A 21,724-nucleotide genomic window follows, 5' to 3' on the forward strand; every position below is an offset into this window, starting at 1 on the left:
GAAAGAAAGCTGAAATCCCATGATTTTGAATACCAAATACTTAATGAAAGCCAGCAGAAACTAAAGAAGAAGTGGCAAGAACGCGAGTTCCCTCATAGGGGATTAAAAGCGGGGAAAGCTTACAGACTGCATTGTATACAACCAAGAGGCTGTGAGAAAGAAACAATAAACCAACGAAGGCATAACTCCCCTTTCAAGGCACACATATTAGGGAAAACTTATATTTCAAATTGCCAACAGCCAAAATACTGTGAATCCATTAGAGTCAACAAGGGTGCAACTCTCCCTTTTTGCGATACCAACTGGGGGACACTTGTAACCCAAACGGCCAACAGTCCACAAGTTGTCAAGAAGTATTTAAGAGACACTTAGCAAATGACTCTACTGTAAAAATGGATCCGTTTGGGGAAAACTGGAACACACATTACCAAGAGTCAAGAGATTCTGAGAAAAGGCATTTATTGTTCAACCCTCCTTCCAAGAGAGACTGGTGTGGAGAATCTTGCAATCAATATTGCATTCAGAACTGAAAGTAGTTGTGGGAGTTTTCTTCCTGGCAGGCTATTATACCAGGAAAGGGATAGTCATAGTTAGTTTATATATGGTAAACACCTGGGGTGGAAAGACCTTTGTTTATGCAAAGAACTAATGATGTTATCTTTTGTTTGATAAACTGTGCTATCCTGACAACAGTAGTGTATTTGAAGAAGGTGTGCCAAGAAAGGTGGCTGTGCTCTCCTGACAAAAGTGGTGAATTTGAAGAAGGTGAAATAAGTTAATAATTTTGGAACATTTTGAAAAGAACATTTGACCCTAGAACAATCATGAGAGCTAACTGATGGATCTGAAGATGAGCTTCTCTCTCTCTCTCTCTCTCTCTCTCTCCCTCTCCCTCTCTCTCTCTTTCTTTCTTGCTCTAGGGGGAGCTGAGAAAGTGTCTTAAATGTGTTTGTAAAAAGATGTTGTAATCAACTAATATGCAATAATAAAAAAATAAAAATAACTATTGTTTATCCTCTTACAGATTTCTATTTGCAGATTCAAGAAGATCTATATTTTTAACTCTTTTTTCTACACATATTACTTTTCAATAAAAAAGAAAAACATGTAAAGAAATCAATTTACACACAGGTTTGTGGAATTAGTGTCTTTTCAGTCTAACTGCCTCATCACAGGTTTGGCCTGAGCCCTTAAATATGGCGGTAACAGTATTACCGCCTCATTTAAGGGCTGACAAAATTACGAGTTGGCCTGGAAAATGGCATTTTGGGCTGTTTTCGGTGCTTTTACCGCCGGCGCAATTACCGCCGGCAGTAATAGTGTCCCCCAGTCTCCGAAACCCCATAGAATGGAATGTGATTGACCTCCCCCCGCAACTCAGGATCCAGCACAAATTCCACCGTTCCGAGTAGCGGTAATGCTATTTGCATTGGGTGGTATGCCAGTGATATTACCACTGGGATACCGCCCAACTCGTGATCGGGCCCTAAGTGCGTAATATATTGCACATCTGTATTGCAGAACATTATTATTTAACAATAAGCCCTGAGACAGGGGCATTACTGCATCCTGTAATTCCCTGGGGCACATAGTTACAGGCCCCCCTAACTCTGGGTTTATTGCTATTAGGACTCTGGCCCTTTAGACTTGGGTACTAATAGCGTCTTTATTCGGTTGCAAGACAGACCAGCATTTTTCAACTGAAAAAGATGTCTGCGATGGCATGGGATATGAATTTTCAATGGCCGCCATTCAAAATAGGAGGAGGTCATGTGCAATTTCTGTGGTAAGGTTTTGCAGAGAGGACCTTCAAACAAGCCATCGCAAAGTTCGGGAACCTCAATGTTTATTAACACCTTGTCCGAGTACATTGGGACGAAGTGGATGAATTGTATAGGAAGGCTCATGTGAAACATAAGGTGAAAGTGCATAGAGCAAGATTAGTACAGCAGTATTTATCCTCTGCCATAGAGTTCCAATAAGATTACTAGTTATTTTCCACTAACTAACACCGAGTCCATTCTGCATGCGCCCAATCTTTCAAAGTTTGTAGTGATGTGCAAAACCTGTCATGGTGGGAGGTGGCATTCTTGACGCTTTGGGCGAGGCTCTTGGACCAATTGCGAATGGCAGTGATAATTGTAAGTGTAATTTATTTTGACCTCATGCTTTAGAAAAACATATACAAATGTTTACAAACTGCGAATACAAATAATAGTATTTTTTGTATTCTTTGTTATATGTATGAATTCTAGTGTTTTCCCCTAACTAGCTCCTACCTCTTTTTTCCTTATCTTTGCATATATTCATGGGTGCCAGCTTGTGATTTTTGCTATGGGGGCAAAAAGTAACTGGGCATATGTTGCTCTTTCAGATGCCCATTTTTTTACTTTTTGAGTGCTGCTTAAATCTGATTATTTGGGTTGTACAGTGTATCACAATAGTCACTAAGAGATGGCCCTAAATCAATGGGCTTGTAGCACAATGTTTAAGCAAAGTGAGAGATCCTCAGGAAATGCATTTATCTCACTGTGTATTGCCTAAAAACATTGTGAGTTCTCAAAGTCTGCAATATTTTATGTATCACAATGCCACTACCAAAACAGGTCAAAATGAGTTTGTGATTGATGCACATCTTTGATTGATGGGTTGCACGTTTTTTAAAATATTGAGTGGCCATGCCCACCGAAATGGATGAAGGCCATTGCTAGTGGTCTGGTAGAGTTCTAAAATGGAAAGGGCTGTGCGCACAGGGCATGGCTGATGGCCATGGTTAATGGTGTGGCACTGTTCTAAAATATACAGTGGGCACCACCATAGTCCATGAACAGTTGTAATGTATTGTAAAAATCTATGTAATAACAAAACCCTTGAAATTCAAGGAAAAACACTTTAGTTGCAGGGACTTTAAGGTGAGCAATACATTGCAACACAATGTTTGAAATTCAAGGAAAAAAATGCAGTTGCAGGGACGTTAAGATGAGAACTTAACACGACAGAACCCCTAAAATGTAGCTAAAGCCACCTTAACTTCGCGCCCCCTGTTGTGCAGCCTATGACCACAATGATGACATCACTAATTACATGTTGTATGAGAACACTGATGACATTACAAATCACATCAGTGATGCAATCACTGGTGACAATACTAATTACATTGTATATAACTGATTTCATCAATAATGGAATTAGACATAACATCATTTCAAAATTAGCTAGTGAAAACTTTGATTTTCTTAATAACAATATAGGCCATGGACTTGGCCATGACCAAGGCTGTGGTCACTAGTCATCACCAAACACAATAGCTAGTGGTTAGTTAGTGTTGCAAGTTAAAAGCCATGTCTATTGGCCCATCACTGTTTTAAAATATACAGGGCCTCATCACGACTTCGGCGGTAACCCTTAAATCCGGCAGTAGCGCTATTACCGCCAGATTTAAGGGTCCGCCGAATCAGGGCCTCGGCGGATTTCAACCCAGCTCTGAGCTGGTGTGAAATCCGCCGAGGATTCGCGCTCATACCGCCGGCGGGAAATCCGCCGGCAGTATGAGCGCAAAATTTCCCCATTGAGCCCAATGGGGAATGGGGCATTCCCGAATGGGCTCAATGGGGAATGGGGACTTCCAAGTCCGCCCAACTCGTGATCCCGCGCTATTAGCGCCGGGGGCTATGGTGGTCGTGCTAATAGCCCCCGCGCTAATACCGCCAGCGTTACCACCGAGGTCGTGATGAGGTCCACAGTATGGAACCTTGCAAGCTGTAGTCAGTGGCAATGGAGAAAGGCCATAGATAGTGAATATTAATATGTGTAAAAATATACAGATGGCAAGGCTAATATTGTGTTGAAGACCATGGTTAGTGGCTGGTTAGTGTATATAATATACAGTGGACACGGCCAAAGGCCATAGAAAGGGTCTGTTTACTGTTCTATAATACACAGTGGGCACGTCTGAAGTCCATCACATATGGCATGTGTAAGGAAGGCATGGTATCAAACAGTGAAGACAGACACAAGTGATCACAGTTCAAGGGTGTTTACTGAACTTACATGGGTTGGTTGAACACCTATCTAATCATAAATCTAAGTTTGGGAACAAGCCACAACCATCAAATAATAATAAAGGGCCTCATTACACGGACGGCGGTAAGGGTTAACGGTCACCGTTAATGGTAACGGTGACCGTTAACCCTTACCGCCGTACTACGAGGTCCCTTTGCGGGTTGGGAAATTTAACGCCTGCTTTTTGCAGGCGTTAAAACCCAACCCGCAAAGGGACCTTGGTGCTAATTACGGCACCGCAAATTTGCGGTACCGTAATTAGCACCTTCCCCATTCCCATTATGCCCTATGGGGCAAAAATGGGAATGGGGAAGGGCAATGGTGGAAGGGGGAATTACCGCCCCACCAACCTTGGAGTAGGTCGGTAATTCCCCTTTCCGCCAAGGCGGTGCCGGTAATTAGGCGGTGCAGGCGTTAAAACCCAACCCGCAAAGGGACCTTGGTGCTAATTACGGCACCGCAAATTTGCGGTACCGCAATTAGCACCTTCCCCATTCCCATTATGCCCTATGGGGCAAAAATGGGAATGGGGAAGGGCAATGGTGGAAGGGGGAATTACCGCCCCACCAACCTTGGAGTAGGGTGGTAATTCCCCTTTCCGCCAAGGCGGTGCCAGTAATTTACCGGCATGGACCAAGGTGCTAATAGCACCTTGGTCCACCGCCTACCTTGTAATGAGGCCCAAAGTCTTTAAATCTCTCTACCAGCTTGCACCTGACTATCTTGCTTCACTTCTTTCCTTTAATAGTCCATCTCCCCCCTTGCGTTCTTTCTGTCTTTTTAGACTGAATTTTCCACGCCCACCATGTGCCCAGTCCCGCTTCCTGTCCTTTCAGCCTCTTGCCCCCCAACATTGGAATGCCCTTCCTGTGGCTATTTGTTCTATCACTGACTTCTCTATTTTCCACTCTTCTTTGAAATCTCATCTTTTACATTGTTCTTGATTGTCTACTATCAGCATTTATGTTCTGATGTTTATTTACCATTACTATTGTACCATACTTTGTTTTTACATTGTACAGCGCTTTGGGTAAAAGCGCTGTATAAAACACAATAAAATACAAATACAATAACACAGTCGTAGTGGAGCCTTTGTCAAAATAAAAGGGCCTATACTAATAAACCTATTTCCAATCCTTACTTCTAAATACAAAATGTGTGGGACAAAAATGTAGGCAGAAGAAAAGGGTTCAAGAAATGATATGTCAGGAAAGTTGAGCAGTTGGCTTCCCAAATCAATAACAGCATATGACTCCATTCTTGAGGAACACAGATTTTTCAGCAAAACTGCCACAATATTTATGTCTATGACTATATTCATGCCTGGGATCCAAACAGTAGAACATGCCAAGTGGCTACAGATCACCATGATGGGAGCTTCTGCAGACAATCAATGCTACCATAAAGGGATTGAACGCTATCAAGGAAGAGCTGAGGGCCATATGACTGATGGCTCACCAGACCAGATATGTCCTTGATATGATCACAGTGATGGAACGAGGAGTTTGTACCAAAATCTGGCCATCATGTTGCACATTCATACCTTCTCACGATGAGCAAAATGGAATCTTGACCCAGGCAATAACTTTGTTGACAGACCTGCATAACAAGATGGAAGATTAGACGGTTGCCATTGAAGATGAAGTTGGTCTGTGGATTCCGCAGTGGATGGCAAATATATTCATGATTCTTGGAGTAATATTAGTTCTGGTGATATTCGGATTCTGTTTAATCAGGATAGCAATTGATAAATGCAAGAAAATGGCAAAGAAGGTGATAGGAATGAACATCATGATCGATATCGAACCTGTACCTAACACTGAGGAGTTGATGAAGCTGTCAGAAAATATATAGAGGCCAGCATCGTAGCACCTGAAGGATTGTAGTTCCTGTATCCGAAGAATCATAAGTTATTCTGTGAACCCACCCATGCTCGCTTTAGAACACCACTCTCCTGAAGTATTTTGATTTCATTCTTATTCGACAAAACATTCCAAAAGCAGCAAAGTTCTTAGGATTCAAGCCCTTCGTCAACTGGGTGCACCAAATGTCAAGTTCAGACCCGCACCACATCTGTCTTTACTGTCTGGGTGAAGACCACAACACGCAGCACCTGAAGGCACTTATAGAATATGAGGCAAAGCAATTGACCTGTCCCCACAAGCAGATAGATGACAAACATTTGTTTGAGGTTACCAGGTGCAGACCACAGCACTGAGGAACTGCCCCCTGCCTGAAAGGACAAAAAGAAGAAGCACTGCAAAAGATACAGATCTCCAGGCAGTTCTTCAATGCACCATTTTTCTTCATCTTTGAAGAAGAGTAGCCACCACTCCAGGGAAGCCCATGAGGACCAGGCTCCTCGGGTACCTTTTGCAACCCAATCCTCCACTCCAGAAGGAATGGGAGGCCTTCAGGTAGAGATGTTTGACATCTTCACCTTGAGTCTCAGAGCTGGTGGCCCCTATCTCAGTACCAGGGGCTTCTGTCAAGTCAACGGATCCCACTGTGCTTGAATGAGCCAGCAAGGATTCCGAAATTAGGCGCAACAAGATCCAGTCCAAAGGTTGCACTTTTCAATCTTCGGAAGTTGGGCCTTTGACCGCAGCACTCAGGGTGTCTACAGGGCACCACCAGCACCAACCAGTGGCAATTACACCAGAATCACAAGTAGATTTGCCCCGCTGCCCAGAATCTCATGTTTGGAGGACATTTGTGATGAGGAAGGGGGCCCGTCTGCTTTGGATTTATACCCCTCTATATAAGGGGTCAGAGACATCCCAGAGGAGTTTTAATGGGCACAGGGGGGCCTGATGGATCTTACAGCCGACCTTCAGGAGGCAAGTGACCTGGACACCTCACCAGCTCCAATCCCAGGCAAGCCCAAGGCTTCTTTTCAGCATATGATGGCCATGATGGTCAATACCTTGGTGTTGTCTGCCCCTTCATGGTCTAGGGTGCAGTACGTGCTGATGGACATTCTGGACGAAGGTCCCAAGAAAGAGACCCTATTGCCATTCAATAAAGAAGCAGAGGGACCAGTTCTTGAACTGTGGACCAAACTGGCCTAAGTACTCAATGTTGACCGAGACCTGGCAAAGAAAGAGGACCGCCACTTCAGAGCCTATGCTCCTCTCAACTCATGAATCGCCAGAGAGTTTGGTGGTACAGACTGCTACAGCAGACCTACAGACCACAGCCTATTCGTCCTTGCCTCCTGATAGGGAGAGCAAGTGTCTAGATGCATTGGGAAGGAAGATGTTCGCTTCTTAAAGCCCAGGTCTCCATTAAATCTGAACCAGATTCTTCAAGCCATGGACCTAGATGATTGGCTGGTCTCTCTGGAACGCCAGGCTGCTTACATGGAGGATAGCTCAGGGGTAACACAGGTTCGGATCCCGGGTCCGGGCTTAGAAACCTCTTCGGTATTAAGCGTGTTATAAAAAAACTATTTTAAAAATAGTTATAATAATAATAATTACTTTCATGTGGCCATCCACAGGAAACACAGGAAGTACCCGAGATTCAAAGATTCAAAGTCCTTGACTCCGGAACCCCTCCTGTTGGAGGAGATCCATCAGCTTGCAAAAGAGGAAATAAAATGTGTCCCCTGCTTGGCATGAGGCAGGAGATGATATTCAACCTACTTTCTGGTTCCCAAGAAGGACTCTCGAATCTATCCTGGATCTGCACCTTCTGAACTTGTACTTGCGCAAAAACAAGTTCAAGATGGTCACTCTGGCCCCGATTCTTCATTCTTTGTACCTATATGATTGACTGGTCTCCCTGGATCACGAGGATGCTTGCTTTCATGTGGCCATCCACAGGATTCAAGGTGGGGAATGGTCACTACCAGTTCACGGTCCTGCCATTTGGCGTTTCTTTGGCGCCCAGGGTTTTCACCAAGCTGCTGGTAGTGGTGGCGGCTCACCTCAGCTTTTAGGGAATTTAAATATTTTCTTAGGAAATAATCAAAAGGTAGTGTTTGTTTATTTATTTATGTATTTACATTTATAAATCGCACAGCAGCCCTAAGGCATTGTGGCGCTGTAAAGCGTGTAGTGTAAAGGGTGCTACATCAATACATCCATACATTGTGAATAAATATGAATCAGAAATGACAGATCCCAGAATTAGCTGTGCAACTGTGAATGTGAAAATAATTATTTGCAAGATAAGAAAAATCATAGGTAGTTTGCTGAGAGTAACACTTCATTTCACTGTATAAGACCTGCTGCTATGTCAGGCCAATGCCGTCATATTTCAGATTTTATTAGAAGCTGTGAGAACTACATGAATTTCATTTAATTTAAATTCTTGGAAGATAGTCATTGCTATATTTTCATCAGGGAAATACAGAGGAAAGTGCTAATGTGAGTTTGATGTCATAATAATCTATTTATAGATAACATTTCCCACATATCGGAATACGTTACATTATTCATAGTTTTCGTAGCTCAAAGATATATATTTTCTGATTTCTTGATAGACATACTGTAATAGTGAACCTATTTCTTTTTGATTTATTGAATACATATGAAATTGTGGGTGGCCATCCGGACATACAAATATGTCTATGTACGTATTGGTCATGTTCAAACCAAACTCGAGTGGAATCCTTTGCACATCTTTGTAAAGAATGTTCAGCTACTGAACATTTGCGGAAACAACCTTTTAATCATTTTGTACATAATGATGACAAATTGCCAACTGATTTAGTTTGGTCTCGTTTTATAAATGGGAGACATATTTTTGGGAATTTTGCCGCAGTATTTTTATTTGCAAAGATTATTTGATCTTTTAAAAACATTCCAAATATATTTCATGACTATTATGTATTATCTATTATTCAAGTTGTGTAAAGATTGAGATACACCATATGAGACTAAATAATTGACTGTATTTCTACTTTCGATATGCCATAATGTTCTTTTTTTCTCTGCAACTGCTGTTGCATTGCGATGTATTGTGATGTTCCAAAAGTCAACGAGAATTTCCTAATAGTAATCAAGTCAGTTCAATGGTTTTATTGAAATTTGTTAAGGGTACAATGCTAACAATTACATTGTTGTTTAGATAGGGCTCATGCATGTTTCTCTTCACTAATTTAGCCAATGCTTCAAATTTCTCCTTTTGTTCTTTTAGGCACATAAAAAGGGACAGCAGTCACAATTTTTGCAAAGCCGTAATTTAAAATGCATCGCCTTATGTGAAGGTAAGCTTATAATTTTGCATACTTCTGTCTACAACTCTTTATTTTGAACACTATATACAGCAATCACTTAGCCAAAAAAGGGGGTGACACATAATTCGAAGAAAATGTTTTTTTATTATCAAAATGTTAAGTTCTGACAACATTAGAACAGGCATTTTTAAATGCTGCAAATTGTAAAGAGCTGATTGCCAAAGTGTGATTTTAGGTGCACTGTGATGCTCTCTGTGTAATTTACATTGTTTGCCCTGAGAAGTGAAACAATGCATGTAAATCTGGACGTTGGAGACGTCATTTCACCAAAATCCCACGGGTAGCGGTAGAGACATCACACGACCCTTCAACTCTGATGACATCACAGGGCGTGATGTAATTTGACCCCACCCCAAGTGACATCACGGGAAGTGATGTCACACGAGTGTTCACCCATTGACAAAACAGGCAGTGGCATCACATAGAATTGTTCCTTGTTCCTCAGTACACTAATAACAATATAGTTACAATATCACTGTAATATGATATACATTTCACCATATTACCAAATTACTATGAATGTGAGCAGACGTCTAACCCAACAACCAGGACTATTGTACATCGATCGGGCTAAACTGTAAGAAGACAGAGCATCTCAAAGAGGCCGAAACCTCGAAGCATAGACACCCAGTACCTGCCAAGCGTCTGGCTAAAGACTGAAAACAGCAACTGACAGACACAAGTCCAACCAGAAAAAGGATGGTCTGGAGGGCTGCCCAGAGATGTGCCTACGGATGATTTTAAACCTTCCAGCCATCACCTTCCTGTTATAAACCACAGGTTTTTTTGTTAGATGGGGGCTAGAGGCGAAGGATGTGTTGCAGGTCAACGTAATTGAGGGTTTATTATTGTAAAATGTAAACAGCAGCAGCAGCTCAATGATATTTTCTTTGGTTATTTTCTTTAGATCTTGCTTAATGCCAGCCTCCTCTAGCTTCTAAGCACTGGAACTGAACCCATGTTGCACTGCATCCTCTTGTGCCCAAAACAAGTGCATTACCCTTGAGCTATCCTTCCAAATATATATTATTTAGCTTGAGGAAGCAACAGATGGTTTACTTCAAAGGCGGAAGGCAACTTGGTGTACATTAATTTTCCCTCCTTGCAACTATCTACAGCGTGCCTGTGATGCAGATCTGGCAGATCTGGGTCAGACCACAAAGTGCCAGGCAGGATTGGTGGTAGAAGCCACTGGTGCACACCCACTCATCACATGCCCAGCACACCCCTCTCATCACATGCCCAGGGGCTTACTGGATGTGCAAAGCAAACAACGAGAAACACTGTTGAGATTTGTGTTCAGATATCTGCTCTTGGCACTGCCTCTTTGTCAAGTGGTCCAGGGGTCACAAAGACAGGTCTAGAGGTAGCAGAGAGGGAGCCAGGGGTAGCACGTGCTACCCATGACAACTGCCAAATGACGTCCTTGCTGGACATCCTGTATTTAGGACATCCTGTATTTATGTGCATTATTTGAGCATCGTTGTTCCAACAAGTTTAAAAGCCTTGCATCATGTACAGTGGTGGCAGTCAGTACTATGGAAACGTTCAGTATTAATCAGGTGCTAAAATATGGCGGAAGAATCCAAGGCATTTACGCTAGCATCAAGATTAGATGAGATAATGCATTTGTTTTTGTCAGTTGGAGCATATGGGGAGGCAAAAATGTTAATTTGATTTCATATCCCTACTTCCGCTAGGTATCACCCCATCATTTTGTGGCCAAAAATCCAGCTGCCGAAAATGCCAAATTTTGAACTGTGCATTTCATGTGGGGTTGGGTTAGGCTAATAAATATTGTAAGGGGAGTGTGGGGGGCTGCAGAAGTGTATCCCCCGCATATAAGTGCGTTGAAATGTGTGAAAACAAAAAAGAAATGTATTTTTGTCCACAGGGGTCTTTTTCTGAACAAAATAACACAGATCGCTTCAGCTGCCAGAAACATAAAAATCCCTCTTATTCAGATGGTTTAAAAGGAGCTCCTGAATCATTTTGATTATTTTACTGTGCCTTTGCGTATATTGAAACATATCCTGAAGCACCAGGTAACAGAATATAAACAGACACACTGAAATATTAATAACATTCATCTCTTCGTATAAAATATAGTTCAATGTATACATATGTTCCACACAATTACCAAACAATATACTTTTTTATATCTACACATTGGTAAAGCATATTTCCAACATAGGCTCACAGTATATTGATGGCTGTCCTTTATATCAATTTACTTTACTGTGTAGTTATGTAAAAAAACACTGACTCCTGCAGCTGCTTCCATGACACATTCCTACCCACGGTGCCGTAGGTGTCACAGCCGTGATCCATGGATATCAGAAAATCAAAAGAAGAGTGGAAATGACTCATCTTCTTTTCATAGGCAAAGAGTATACATTGGATAGAGCAAGCAGGTTAAACATGACTTTGTCAATAAAATCACCAGCAATATTCAGATATCAGGAGCATTCCTCATTTATATGAATCATTCTCCCCTGGGGACAGAAGTGTTCCAGGCACATCTACTCTTGAAATGGACAGAAAAGAAGGTAAGTGCGGGTAGGAGGGGGAGCGAGGAAATCTGTGGATGGGGGCAGGGTGGTGGGAGAAAAAGACTTAGCTGATTCCCCAGCGAGGGGAGATGGTGGCCGCCAGAACTGAGGAGACTCAGGGCAGCGGGATTTCCATGTGGGAATGTCCCTGTTCTGAGCCTCCCCATTAGTTGCGAGGCCACCACACCCCTCTCGCCGGGTGCTAATAGGAGATATTTTGATGCAAAACAACAGACTAATTGCATCTAAAAACGTAATGGATGTTTCCTCCCACAGATTCCTCCTCTTAGAAATATCCTTAAGGCAAAGGACTGGCTTTGGAACCTTTCTCAGTCACCATGGGTCCACTGGAGCTCTGTGAATGCTTTGCTTGGCATTATCGATGCCCACGACTCTGGATGTGACATCATGCATGGAATATATCAATCCTGCTTCACGTCATGTCCTGAAACAATGTTTCTGTCTACTCAGTCTCTGCTTTTGAAATGCTGCTGCTTCGTTAAATATGAAATGCATCAAGCCCTTCCACAAAGGCCTATGGCTTCAAGTCATGCAAGTAGTGTGAAAAGCTGGTGTCATTGGTCGAGATATACAGTTGCTGTATTTCGTGCCTGGGCCTTGAGCACAGCACTGAAAAATGCATCTCATGCCAATCTATGCACCCAAATATCCATAATAAAGCAATTTGTGAAAGTTGTCACCATTTTGGTAAAGTGCGGTAAACACCCATTAAGTCACTGACACCGTCAAAGCTCTACAACTTTGGCCCATAGGGGATAGAATCTCTGGTGCCCTGTTAAAAGGAACAGAGCAATTCCACATGAGAAAGCTGATGAAAAGGCCAAAATGAAATTTAAACATTTTTGATGGGGGGTGCACCCCATACAATTTTGCCCTGTAGTCCCTTAGAGATGGAAATAATGGTCCTAGCTGCATTGACTCCTGACCTTAGGGACACTACTAGCCTTGACAACTCTCCTGATCCCCATGTGACACAAATTGCTTCCTGTGTTTCTATTCACGTCCAGCTCACAATTACCAAAGCAGTGGAAAGCTAGGGGATCACAGCTCCTTCAGTGGCCAGAAACAATCATGTCCTTAAAGTTAATTTGGAGCAGGGTTCTTCAAAGGAAACCATTCTCATTTTCCACCAATCCATTTCTGAGTTTTTGCTGTCAGGTTGGGAAAAGCCTGCTTCGGCATTGGCTGTTGACAAAGACTTGGGCCATCCTTTGCCTGAGAATTTGGTTGCTGGGCTTCCACCAAAGGGGCCAAGGCAAACTTTTTGCGATTCACTGGGGAGTTTCACAAGGTCTTTGCAAAAAATTTCCTGACAATGACATGGAGTTTAGACACTTTATTCAATAGCGAAAATGAAACAGGAAGGGAGAGAAGGTGCTTTGTGCATTTGTTAGCTGATTAAGAACAAATACAAAGCCACATCAAAGGGGATACTTCTCCCTTGGCGCCTTTCCTCAAATTATTTCGACTCCCCAAATATGCCCTCAGCAGCTACTGGATTTGTGGACGGTGCAACAATGCAAGTCTTGTAACAAAAGGCTTCTCAATAGAGACATCTCTCCAGGTGTCTCACTGAGATTAGGTCCAACTACTAGGCAACTTAAATGTAAAAAATGACAGAACTTGATAGTCTAGGACTCCAAGCAAAATATTGTGTTTTTGTAAGCATTCTGTCCAGGTCTTTTCTCAAAATCACACAGTCTTTTGTACAAGTTCTTCTATGATTACAACATCCTTGCTGGTGGGTTGCTGCTCTGGTAAGACAACAAATAGGTAGCATCTTAGAAGTGCTTGCAGCAAATTGACTTGAAGATGCACAGTTCTGGTCAGTAGGTTTCACAGCTACTTTAAAAGGTCAGGTTGGCTACGAGGGCCTGTGGGATTTCTTCTGGGCTCCTGATCTCTAATCTCTATGAGGGTCCTGGTCATGTACCCGCCCATCCCCTTCTAGCTCTCTTACTTGCTGGTTCAATGCTCACTGCTACCTTCTGTTGGATACCTACCCTCACCAAGTAGTGCTATTTTAGGCTCCTTAATGTTCCACAACATGCTCATTCCTCCTCCCACCTTCACATCGACATGATACCTGCACTTATGGTTATGAGGACCTCATCCATTATTACTTTGTCCACTCACAGAAATGGTTTAAGACAGCTTTAACAGCTGTGGTGAATCTGGTGATGTCATCACTCCCTCTCCTGGGAAACTCTCCAAACATATTGCCGGAGAAGGACAGCAGCTACCTGATCCTGACCCTTGGGGTGGCTGCCTGAAGGAGGACCATATGGAAGGGGGGACAACCCTCATGGGAGGGAAGGAGACTCACTCGCAGGAACATGGTATCACCCTTCCCACTTAGAGTATAACACTAGCCCCTTGATTTTGATATAGATTCAGTCAATCCACTTTGCACTGACAGTGGGGCTCTTTCCTATACTTTTTTGAAAAGGATTAAGAAGGGGAAGAGCATGTGAGAAATACAGAGCGCTGAAGGTGCAGATCTAGAGACACGCTCTAGTGTTTGGGTGGTTCTGATAGGTGCCAGAACATTTAAAACTGGAGAACCACTATTCCCAATGAGGGTCGGGAAGCGAGGAAGAAGCTAGCTGTAGCGGGGAGCCAGACCAGCTCCAAACGGTGCCTTCATGAGAAGCTCACATGTTGAAGGTATGCCGCAGCAGCAGCATGAGACACTGTGGAGAAGACACCACGGTAGAGCGTGTACCAGAGAGCAGACGGGATGCCAGCAGAAGGAAGAGGTGCCCCACTGCAGAAACTGAAGAGCGTGGAGAATGCTGAAGCTGCCACAATAGACTGGTGCGTAGAGGGAAATCGGGACACCGGGGCACTTCGCAGCGTATGCTGCATGCCAAGCAAAGACAGTGAGACTTATAGGGCGAACCTGAGCCAGGGAGCTGGGATCCAGAGTGCATTATGTTATGTTATGTTGATTTGTAACATGCACCACTACCACCTAGGGGCAGTCTCCAGGCTCTCACATGGCTCTGGAAAGAATGGGGTGGTTCAGAACCAGGAGGAACTGGCGTATGTGAATGCTATTTTACATGTGGGAGTTGCTGCAGAAGGCCCTGTGTGTTGTAACCATATGGGTAGGACTCTGTGCCTCGGGTATGTGCTCGTTTTTTTGTTGGTGTTAGTGTGTTGTGTGTTGTTCGGGTAGGTTGTGGTTGTGCGCACTGGATGGATAGGGTCCATAAGGGATCCAGAGGCGTGGGTGACCGTAGCTGTGAGACTATCTTCTGTCTTGGTGTGTACTTGCATTGCTTACCATTTTATGAACATGTTGGGTGGTTCACTTTAGGCGTGCTTCCAGCATCTAAGAGATGGTGGGTGCGAACATAGAATTACTGAATTAAACCACGAAGGGGGGTTGAAGACCCAGTGTCTAAAGGAGGCAGACTGTTGCCTTTGGAGGAAGTCCTGGCAGGAGAGTAAACCAGGCAACCTGTTTCGAGTCTGGGACCTGCACCTAACCAGAAAGTGAACATTGTGTACGCCCTGCCAGGAAAGTATACCGGGGAATGTGATTGCGAGTCTGGGAAATACAGGGGAAGGGAACCATACCCCCTGAACTGGAAAGTTGAATATATTGTGAATATCAAGAAGAGGAAGAGAACCACTTGACTGTGTGACATCCTGGGGAAGGGAGCCATACCCCCTGGATTGGAATACTGCACACTTAAAAGGAGAGAACTGTGATAGGGAACTGTAAAGAGCCTGAGAAACTCAGGGGCAAGGGGCCCCCCTCTGAGGATTGTAGAACTGTGATTGTGTTTTATTTAATTTTTTACACCTTTTGGAACTCTGGGTTGGAATTCTGGAAAAAGCTATAAATGGCCTGTTGAAAGGTTATGTCCCTTTACACTTTATTTTGAATTTAGCAAGTAAGGGCCAGGTTAGGATGTTGAACACAGGATGGATAACTCTTTATTTTGGGACATTCTAATACTGACATCCTTTAGTTTCGTTGAGGCAGGGAAACCCCTTGTAGCGATAGGGCGAGAGAGGTCTTTTAATAACCCTTTCTTTTCTTTAGTAACAATCTATAGCACCGATCACAATGCCTTTGTGTTCGAGTCTTATGGCCTCATTACACGGTAGGCGGTAACCATGGCGCTATTAGCGCCATGGTTGCCGCCGGTATTTTACCGTGTCCACCTTGGTGGATGGCGGAATTACCACCCTACTCCATGGTGAGCGGGGGCGGCAATTCCCTATTCACCAAGGCCCTTCCCCAGTCCCATTTTTGCCCCCATAGGACATAATGGGAATGGGGAAGGAGCTAATTACGGTACCGCAAATTACGGTACCGTAATTAGCACCAAGGTCCCTTTGCGGGTTCGTTTTTTAACGCCTGCTAGAAGCAGGCGTTAAAGTACCAACCCGCAAAGGGACCTTGTAATAAGGCGGTGAGGGTTAACGGTCACCGGTAGCATTACCGGTGACTGTTAACCCTTACCGCCTTCCGTGTAATGAGGCCCTTACTCCTGATTCATTACACCGCCTGAATAAATGTGCCTAAGCAGACTATTACATGGTGTATAAAATTATCATCAGAAAAAAGCATTGCAATAAACAGGGGCCACGATGGATTTAGCTAAGCGCTGGCACACAACTAAATTAGCAAAGCTCTGTAATCACAAGGTATAGCCAGCTCCAGATGGAGTTTCAGCACAGCAAAAATGTTAACGTCTTAACTGCAGCAGTAACAGAGTTGAAAAGGACAAGGCCTCCGTTTTCAACCTTTTTGAGAATTCTGTGTTCGCTTCCTAAACAAAAACAGGGGTGGATACATCAACTACTTTCTGAACAGAACAGAACGCTCAAAGAGCCAGTTTCCTGCCCTGAGGGCTTCTCTCAGACCACAGGCATTCATTTGATAGTGTGGTTTAATAAAATTGTCACTGTTTTGTGTTAGCTACAGTACCAAGGTACAGCAAATCTCCTAAATGGAAGATCTAAAATGCCATCCTTCTTGGTGTAACATGCCTTCGCAGACTGCATGCAGCAAGATGTGGTTATTTAAAGTTACAAAGATCATACCTTTGATACAGAAGAGAACGTGAGACCTAATGACTGTTAAGAATGGACATCTAGATGTTGAAACTTACTGGCAGACATTTTCTGTTAGCAACCTGAATATATATAGGCCAGGCCAAGAGGACGAGTGAACACACACAAGGTCAGCAGTGTTGCCCAACCAGCATGAACCACATTGCAGTCAAGGGGTCTGGAGAGAGAAGAAGCATAGGGCAGGATACCAAAGCTTGTGGGAAAGGGAAACAGATGGCAGTGGAGCTCAATAGCCGAGTAAACCCATTTAGCTTGATGCTGTTTTTCTTTTCAAACGTCGGTACAATGGGTCTATCGCTGGGTATAAGACTGGGCGTGTAGTAGAGGAGAAATGCTTTCTGTGCATTTAAACAAAAATTACCTTTTCATTGTTTCATACTCAAAATGTTCTTTGCTTACATGATAGGTTTACCCATAGGATTGATGGCGTGCTATGTTATATTTGCCATTATAATCCCTATAACTATAATCCCTGTCATTGTCATTAATGCAACAATTCAGAGCTGTCAGTTCCAAAGGGGTTTCAAATCCTAATTCCCTGACTATTTTTGTTTGATCATGCAGAAAGCACAGTGAACTAGGCCCCTACATGCGTAGTGCTAACATCAAGCTTAGTGTGCTACAGACATGAACGATTGATGACCAGAAGCCATTCATCACAGCCTCGAGAGGAGGTGGAGATGAACGACTCTTGATCATTCCTAATTAAGGAAATCAAGACAACACAACCTGTGGATATAAGCTGCGACCTTACTGGCACTTTCCTGAAATCTCCATGGAGTCCCAACTCTCCACCGCCCTTGCTCTGTCCTTCACTTCAATTCATCTGCCTCTCTTTCCATCTGCCTGTACCAATGCCTCGCTGAACTAGTCGCAATCCGCCTTTTATGTTACTCTTCTCCTGCCTTCGATCTTTCTTACACCTGCCTTCTAATTCAATACTAGTTTGCCCCTCCACATCAATACTACATATGTTCCCACCTCCCTGCCTGCTGTTCACACCTTTCATCCTGCATCTTCATCTCCTCCAACCACTTCTGCTTCACCACCTCTTCCATTACCTTATGCTCTTCTCCTTCTACCACTTCCATACATCAAATTTCTCCTGTACCACCAACTTCACCTGCACTCCCTTTATCTACTGCACCTCAAACCTCTCCTACACCGTCAAACTCTGTCCCTCTCTCCTACTTGGATCTCCACCACTCCAGACTCCCGCACTAGCTGGTGACAGCTCCCTCTTTATAGGGATTTCCCTTCAATCCTGGGTGTGGGCTAGAATTAAGGGTCTGCATCTGTTGTTCATTATTACTGGGAGCACAGCATTGGTTTTATTGCAAGCCACATGTAATTCTTAGTGAAATCAGCTGAGGGTATGTATGATGGCCCACCATTTTGGTTGGCTCATTTGTTCTCCTGTGCAGTGACTCACACACTCAGAAGCATATGAGTGATCTGACTCAGAGCCTGGCCAGCCCCACCCTGTTTGCTCTTGGTGTCACAGTTCTGGGCTGCCCCTTGGTGCAGACATGGAGACTGATCCAGGAACACTGGTGATTTCCATGACGCCTGAGTGCAAGACTACAGTACCCAGGATCACCTGCAGTCATGCGATGGGTCCTTCATGCCATGTAGCACATTACTGCGCCCCCTGAGGAAGAGGTGGAGAGAACGCCAAATGGGGTGAACATTTAAGGAGGGTTGGTGGGGAACTCAGCATTCGACAACTTTCCGGTAAATCCCTTGTTGCAAGCTTGTTCCCAGTACCTCAGTGTTCCCCAGTATTTTATTCCTAGAATTCTGTTTCTTGTATGTTGTCTCCCTCCCTGGCACTAGAAGTTCCTCCTGCTGGCATTCTACTCAGTGCTGCGGGTGAGTTTCTTCTGCTTTATCCAGGCCAGCTGTGTTGGATTCCAGGACATGTGCTTGGATTCTGTTTCTTTTTCTGATTACTGTGTGCCAATTCCCTACCCCGTTTTCTGGTGGGTTTTTCCTGGTTTTATTGACCGGTCGAAAACCATTTGGGGAGCGGAAAGTTAATTACCCATGGATGCCGTCCCATAGGCAGGTGATTCTGACACTTGGTTTTCGCATGACTCAGTTTGCTCTAAAGGCCTATGGGCCACTGTAGAAGTGTTTGATGTAACAATACAATAGTGATTTAATGTCTCGAAAGTCTAGTCTCCTGGAGCATCAGAATTACAATCATGATAATGCTTTCCCCTTATAGGATCAGCACCAGCTAGCTGGTACATTTGACAAGCTTCTCCTTCGTGACCACAGTGATGTACAGATGACCTGGGGATACTCCCTATGATCTCCTCCGGCTCCACATCATTTACATAGTGGTGGTGCTCAGCTCCCTTAATCACCTCCACACACTCATCAGGGGACAGGCAGGGGACATCATCACAGAAGGAATACATTTGCTTCTGGCAGTTTTGCAATGCACTCAGTGAATGCCTCCTTCTTGCTTGCTTGTTACTCCCATACCCTATGCCATGTGACAATATGCCCCCTGAGATGCAGGGAGCTTTTATGTACTAGTTAACTGGCAGCAAAGAGGCAGCCAAAGCACATTTTCCAGGCCGACTAGAAACGCCAGACTGTGCACCACATTTCTTCAGATCAAGTGCCAGAGTCAGAAGGTATTTTGTGATTTGTACTTCAGGGATCGCACCAGATGTCCAAGCTCAACTATTAGCCCTGCCCTTTAATGGGGCTAATCTCTTTGGCTTGAAGACCAAGGAGTTCTTGAGATTTGTAAGGCTTTGTAGGGTACTACCAAATCTTTTTCTCTTTTTTTTAATAATGTGTTATAGCCATTTGTATGACTTTTCACATGTCCTGTGAGGAAAAACACAAAATGATTACATTACATATATAAAAGAATTTGTTACACATTAGCCAGTCAGTCCTTGGGTTTGCAAGCTTATTCCAATACTCCATTAATTAGTCAGGGCACAAAGGAAATGCTGAATCCGCCCTAAATAGACTGTGAAATTGATTCACTTATTTCCTTTAAGGGCTCAAAGGAAGTCCCGGAGTCGCCCCCACCTCAATATTTTGGGCCTGATTTTAGTCACTTCTTTTTTGATATTACATGATATAATATGATATGGTATTTATAATGCGCCTATACACAAGTGTTTCAAGGCGTGATACAGAATGTTGTTAGGACGCAAGGCTCTTTAGCAGTTATAATTTACAATTTGATACAAATGTATACAGTTTTCCAATGACTGCTAGCCATCTCAGTGGTATGAGAGGCGTTCTTGTTAAAATACAGCTTCAATTCGAAATCCAGCAGAGTTCTAATCCTCCCAAGTTGAACTGGCCATGCAGACTAACAGTCAGTCTTACCTGCCCCATGCCGCTGGTCCACCAAACCGCTTCCACACTTGTGCTCACACTTGCTGTGAGCGTGCACGCATGAGCCATGAGGCCAGATTTTGTAGATGTATTTCTCAGTAGCGGGAGTGTCCAGCAGCACCACACAATTGAGGAGCAAACTAAGCAGCACATCCTTCACCACCAAACTGCTTCCATACTTGTGCTCACACTACCAAATCACCTGGTCTAGTGATACACAAGCCATTAGTACACTTTGTATGTGTTTGATCCTTTCACTTTTCCCCTCTTTGGGCAGGTGTCAATCCCCCTTGGATGAAAGCGTCTGTGACATTAAATTCAGCAAGGTAAAGGAAGGGGTGTACCTGAAGGTAATGCTTAATTTGCCTTTATCTCATCCACCATTGCAGCCTCAAAACCCCTTAAAATTGCCATTTTCCCACTGCCCCTCTTTCCCCTAGAGTGGATAAAGAACACCTCCAATGCCTAGGCTGTGCATGTTGTTTCCCATGGATGCTGTTTCCACTTCCTCCACCTCCCTCCTGATAACCCTCTTGCTGAAACTGTACCTGCACAATGATGAGTTCAAGATAGTCCCCCTTGCCATGATCCTTCAGCCCCTGACATTCAGGACTTGCTCATTTCTCTAGATCATCCGGATGCTTTTATGTATGTGTTTATCCATTTGAAGCACAGAAAGTACCAGTTTGCCATCCCACCCCTTACACACTCCTCTGCTCATAGGGTTTTCACCCAGATGCTGGCAGTTATGGCCACTTTTCTCTGAAGTGACCAGATTACCATATTTACCTACCTGAATAATTGTCTCATCCAAGCGTGTTCCCTGGAGTCTCTCTCAGATGAGTTATACGGCACATGCCATATTCCACACAACTTGGGCTTTTCACCAAACCTCAAAAAGCCCCATAGCACATCTCTCAGACCCTGGAGTTTATTGGTGCAGTGCTTGACAGACACTTGCGCAGAGCATTTTCACCTGAGGACTGACATACTCCAGATTGACCAACATTTTCAGTCCCTGCCTGTATTGCTCGGCAAGAGTGCACAGACAGTTATTTATCACCAGTACATTTGCAGAGCAAAGCGAAAACTTTGAACGCAGGTAGACGGAGCAATAACTCATAACCAGATACGCAGCTAGAGAAATAATGAACACTTATACGGCTATTTATTCATACCTAAGAAGCAACAAGTGATAAAACAGAAATAAATCATAGAAAAGATAGAGAATTCAAGAGAAAATACATCACCATGGGCGTAACTGAATCCCTCATCTCGCCAGAAGCGGCTGGAAGACCCCGGTAACAGCCAGGCAGAGAGCACAACAGCCCACAGGAAGGTCGGAACAAGGCATCCCCCCTCCGACTGTGGTCTTTGT

At 43.8% G+C, this 21,724-nt stretch overlaps 1 protein-coding gene across 2 annotated transcripts in view; it reads left to right on the plus strand.

Moving 5' to 3' along the window:
- The window catches only part of PARP8 (poly(ADP-ribose) polymerase family member 8), a 1,351,312-nt gene that overhangs the window by 1,023,637 nt on the left and 305,951 nt on the right, over positions 1-21,724 (plus strand). For both annotated transcript variants that reach the window (XM_069627248.1, XM_069627249.1), the window contains one exon: positions 9,208-9,277. In XM_069627248.1, the coding sequence (XP_069483349.1) occupies positions 9,208-9,277 (70 nt within the window). The remainder of the gene's footprint in view (positions 1-9,207; positions 9,278-21,724) is intronic.

The sequence above is a fragment of the Ambystoma mexicanum genome, chromosome 6p (genome assembly GCF_040938575.1).
Source record: "Ambystoma mexicanum isolate Mex_15411 chromosome 6p, UKY_AmexF1_1, whole genome shotgun sequence".
Classification (NCBI taxonomy): Eukaryota; Metazoa; Chordata; class Amphibia; order Caudata; family Ambystomatidae; genus Ambystoma; species Ambystoma mexicanum.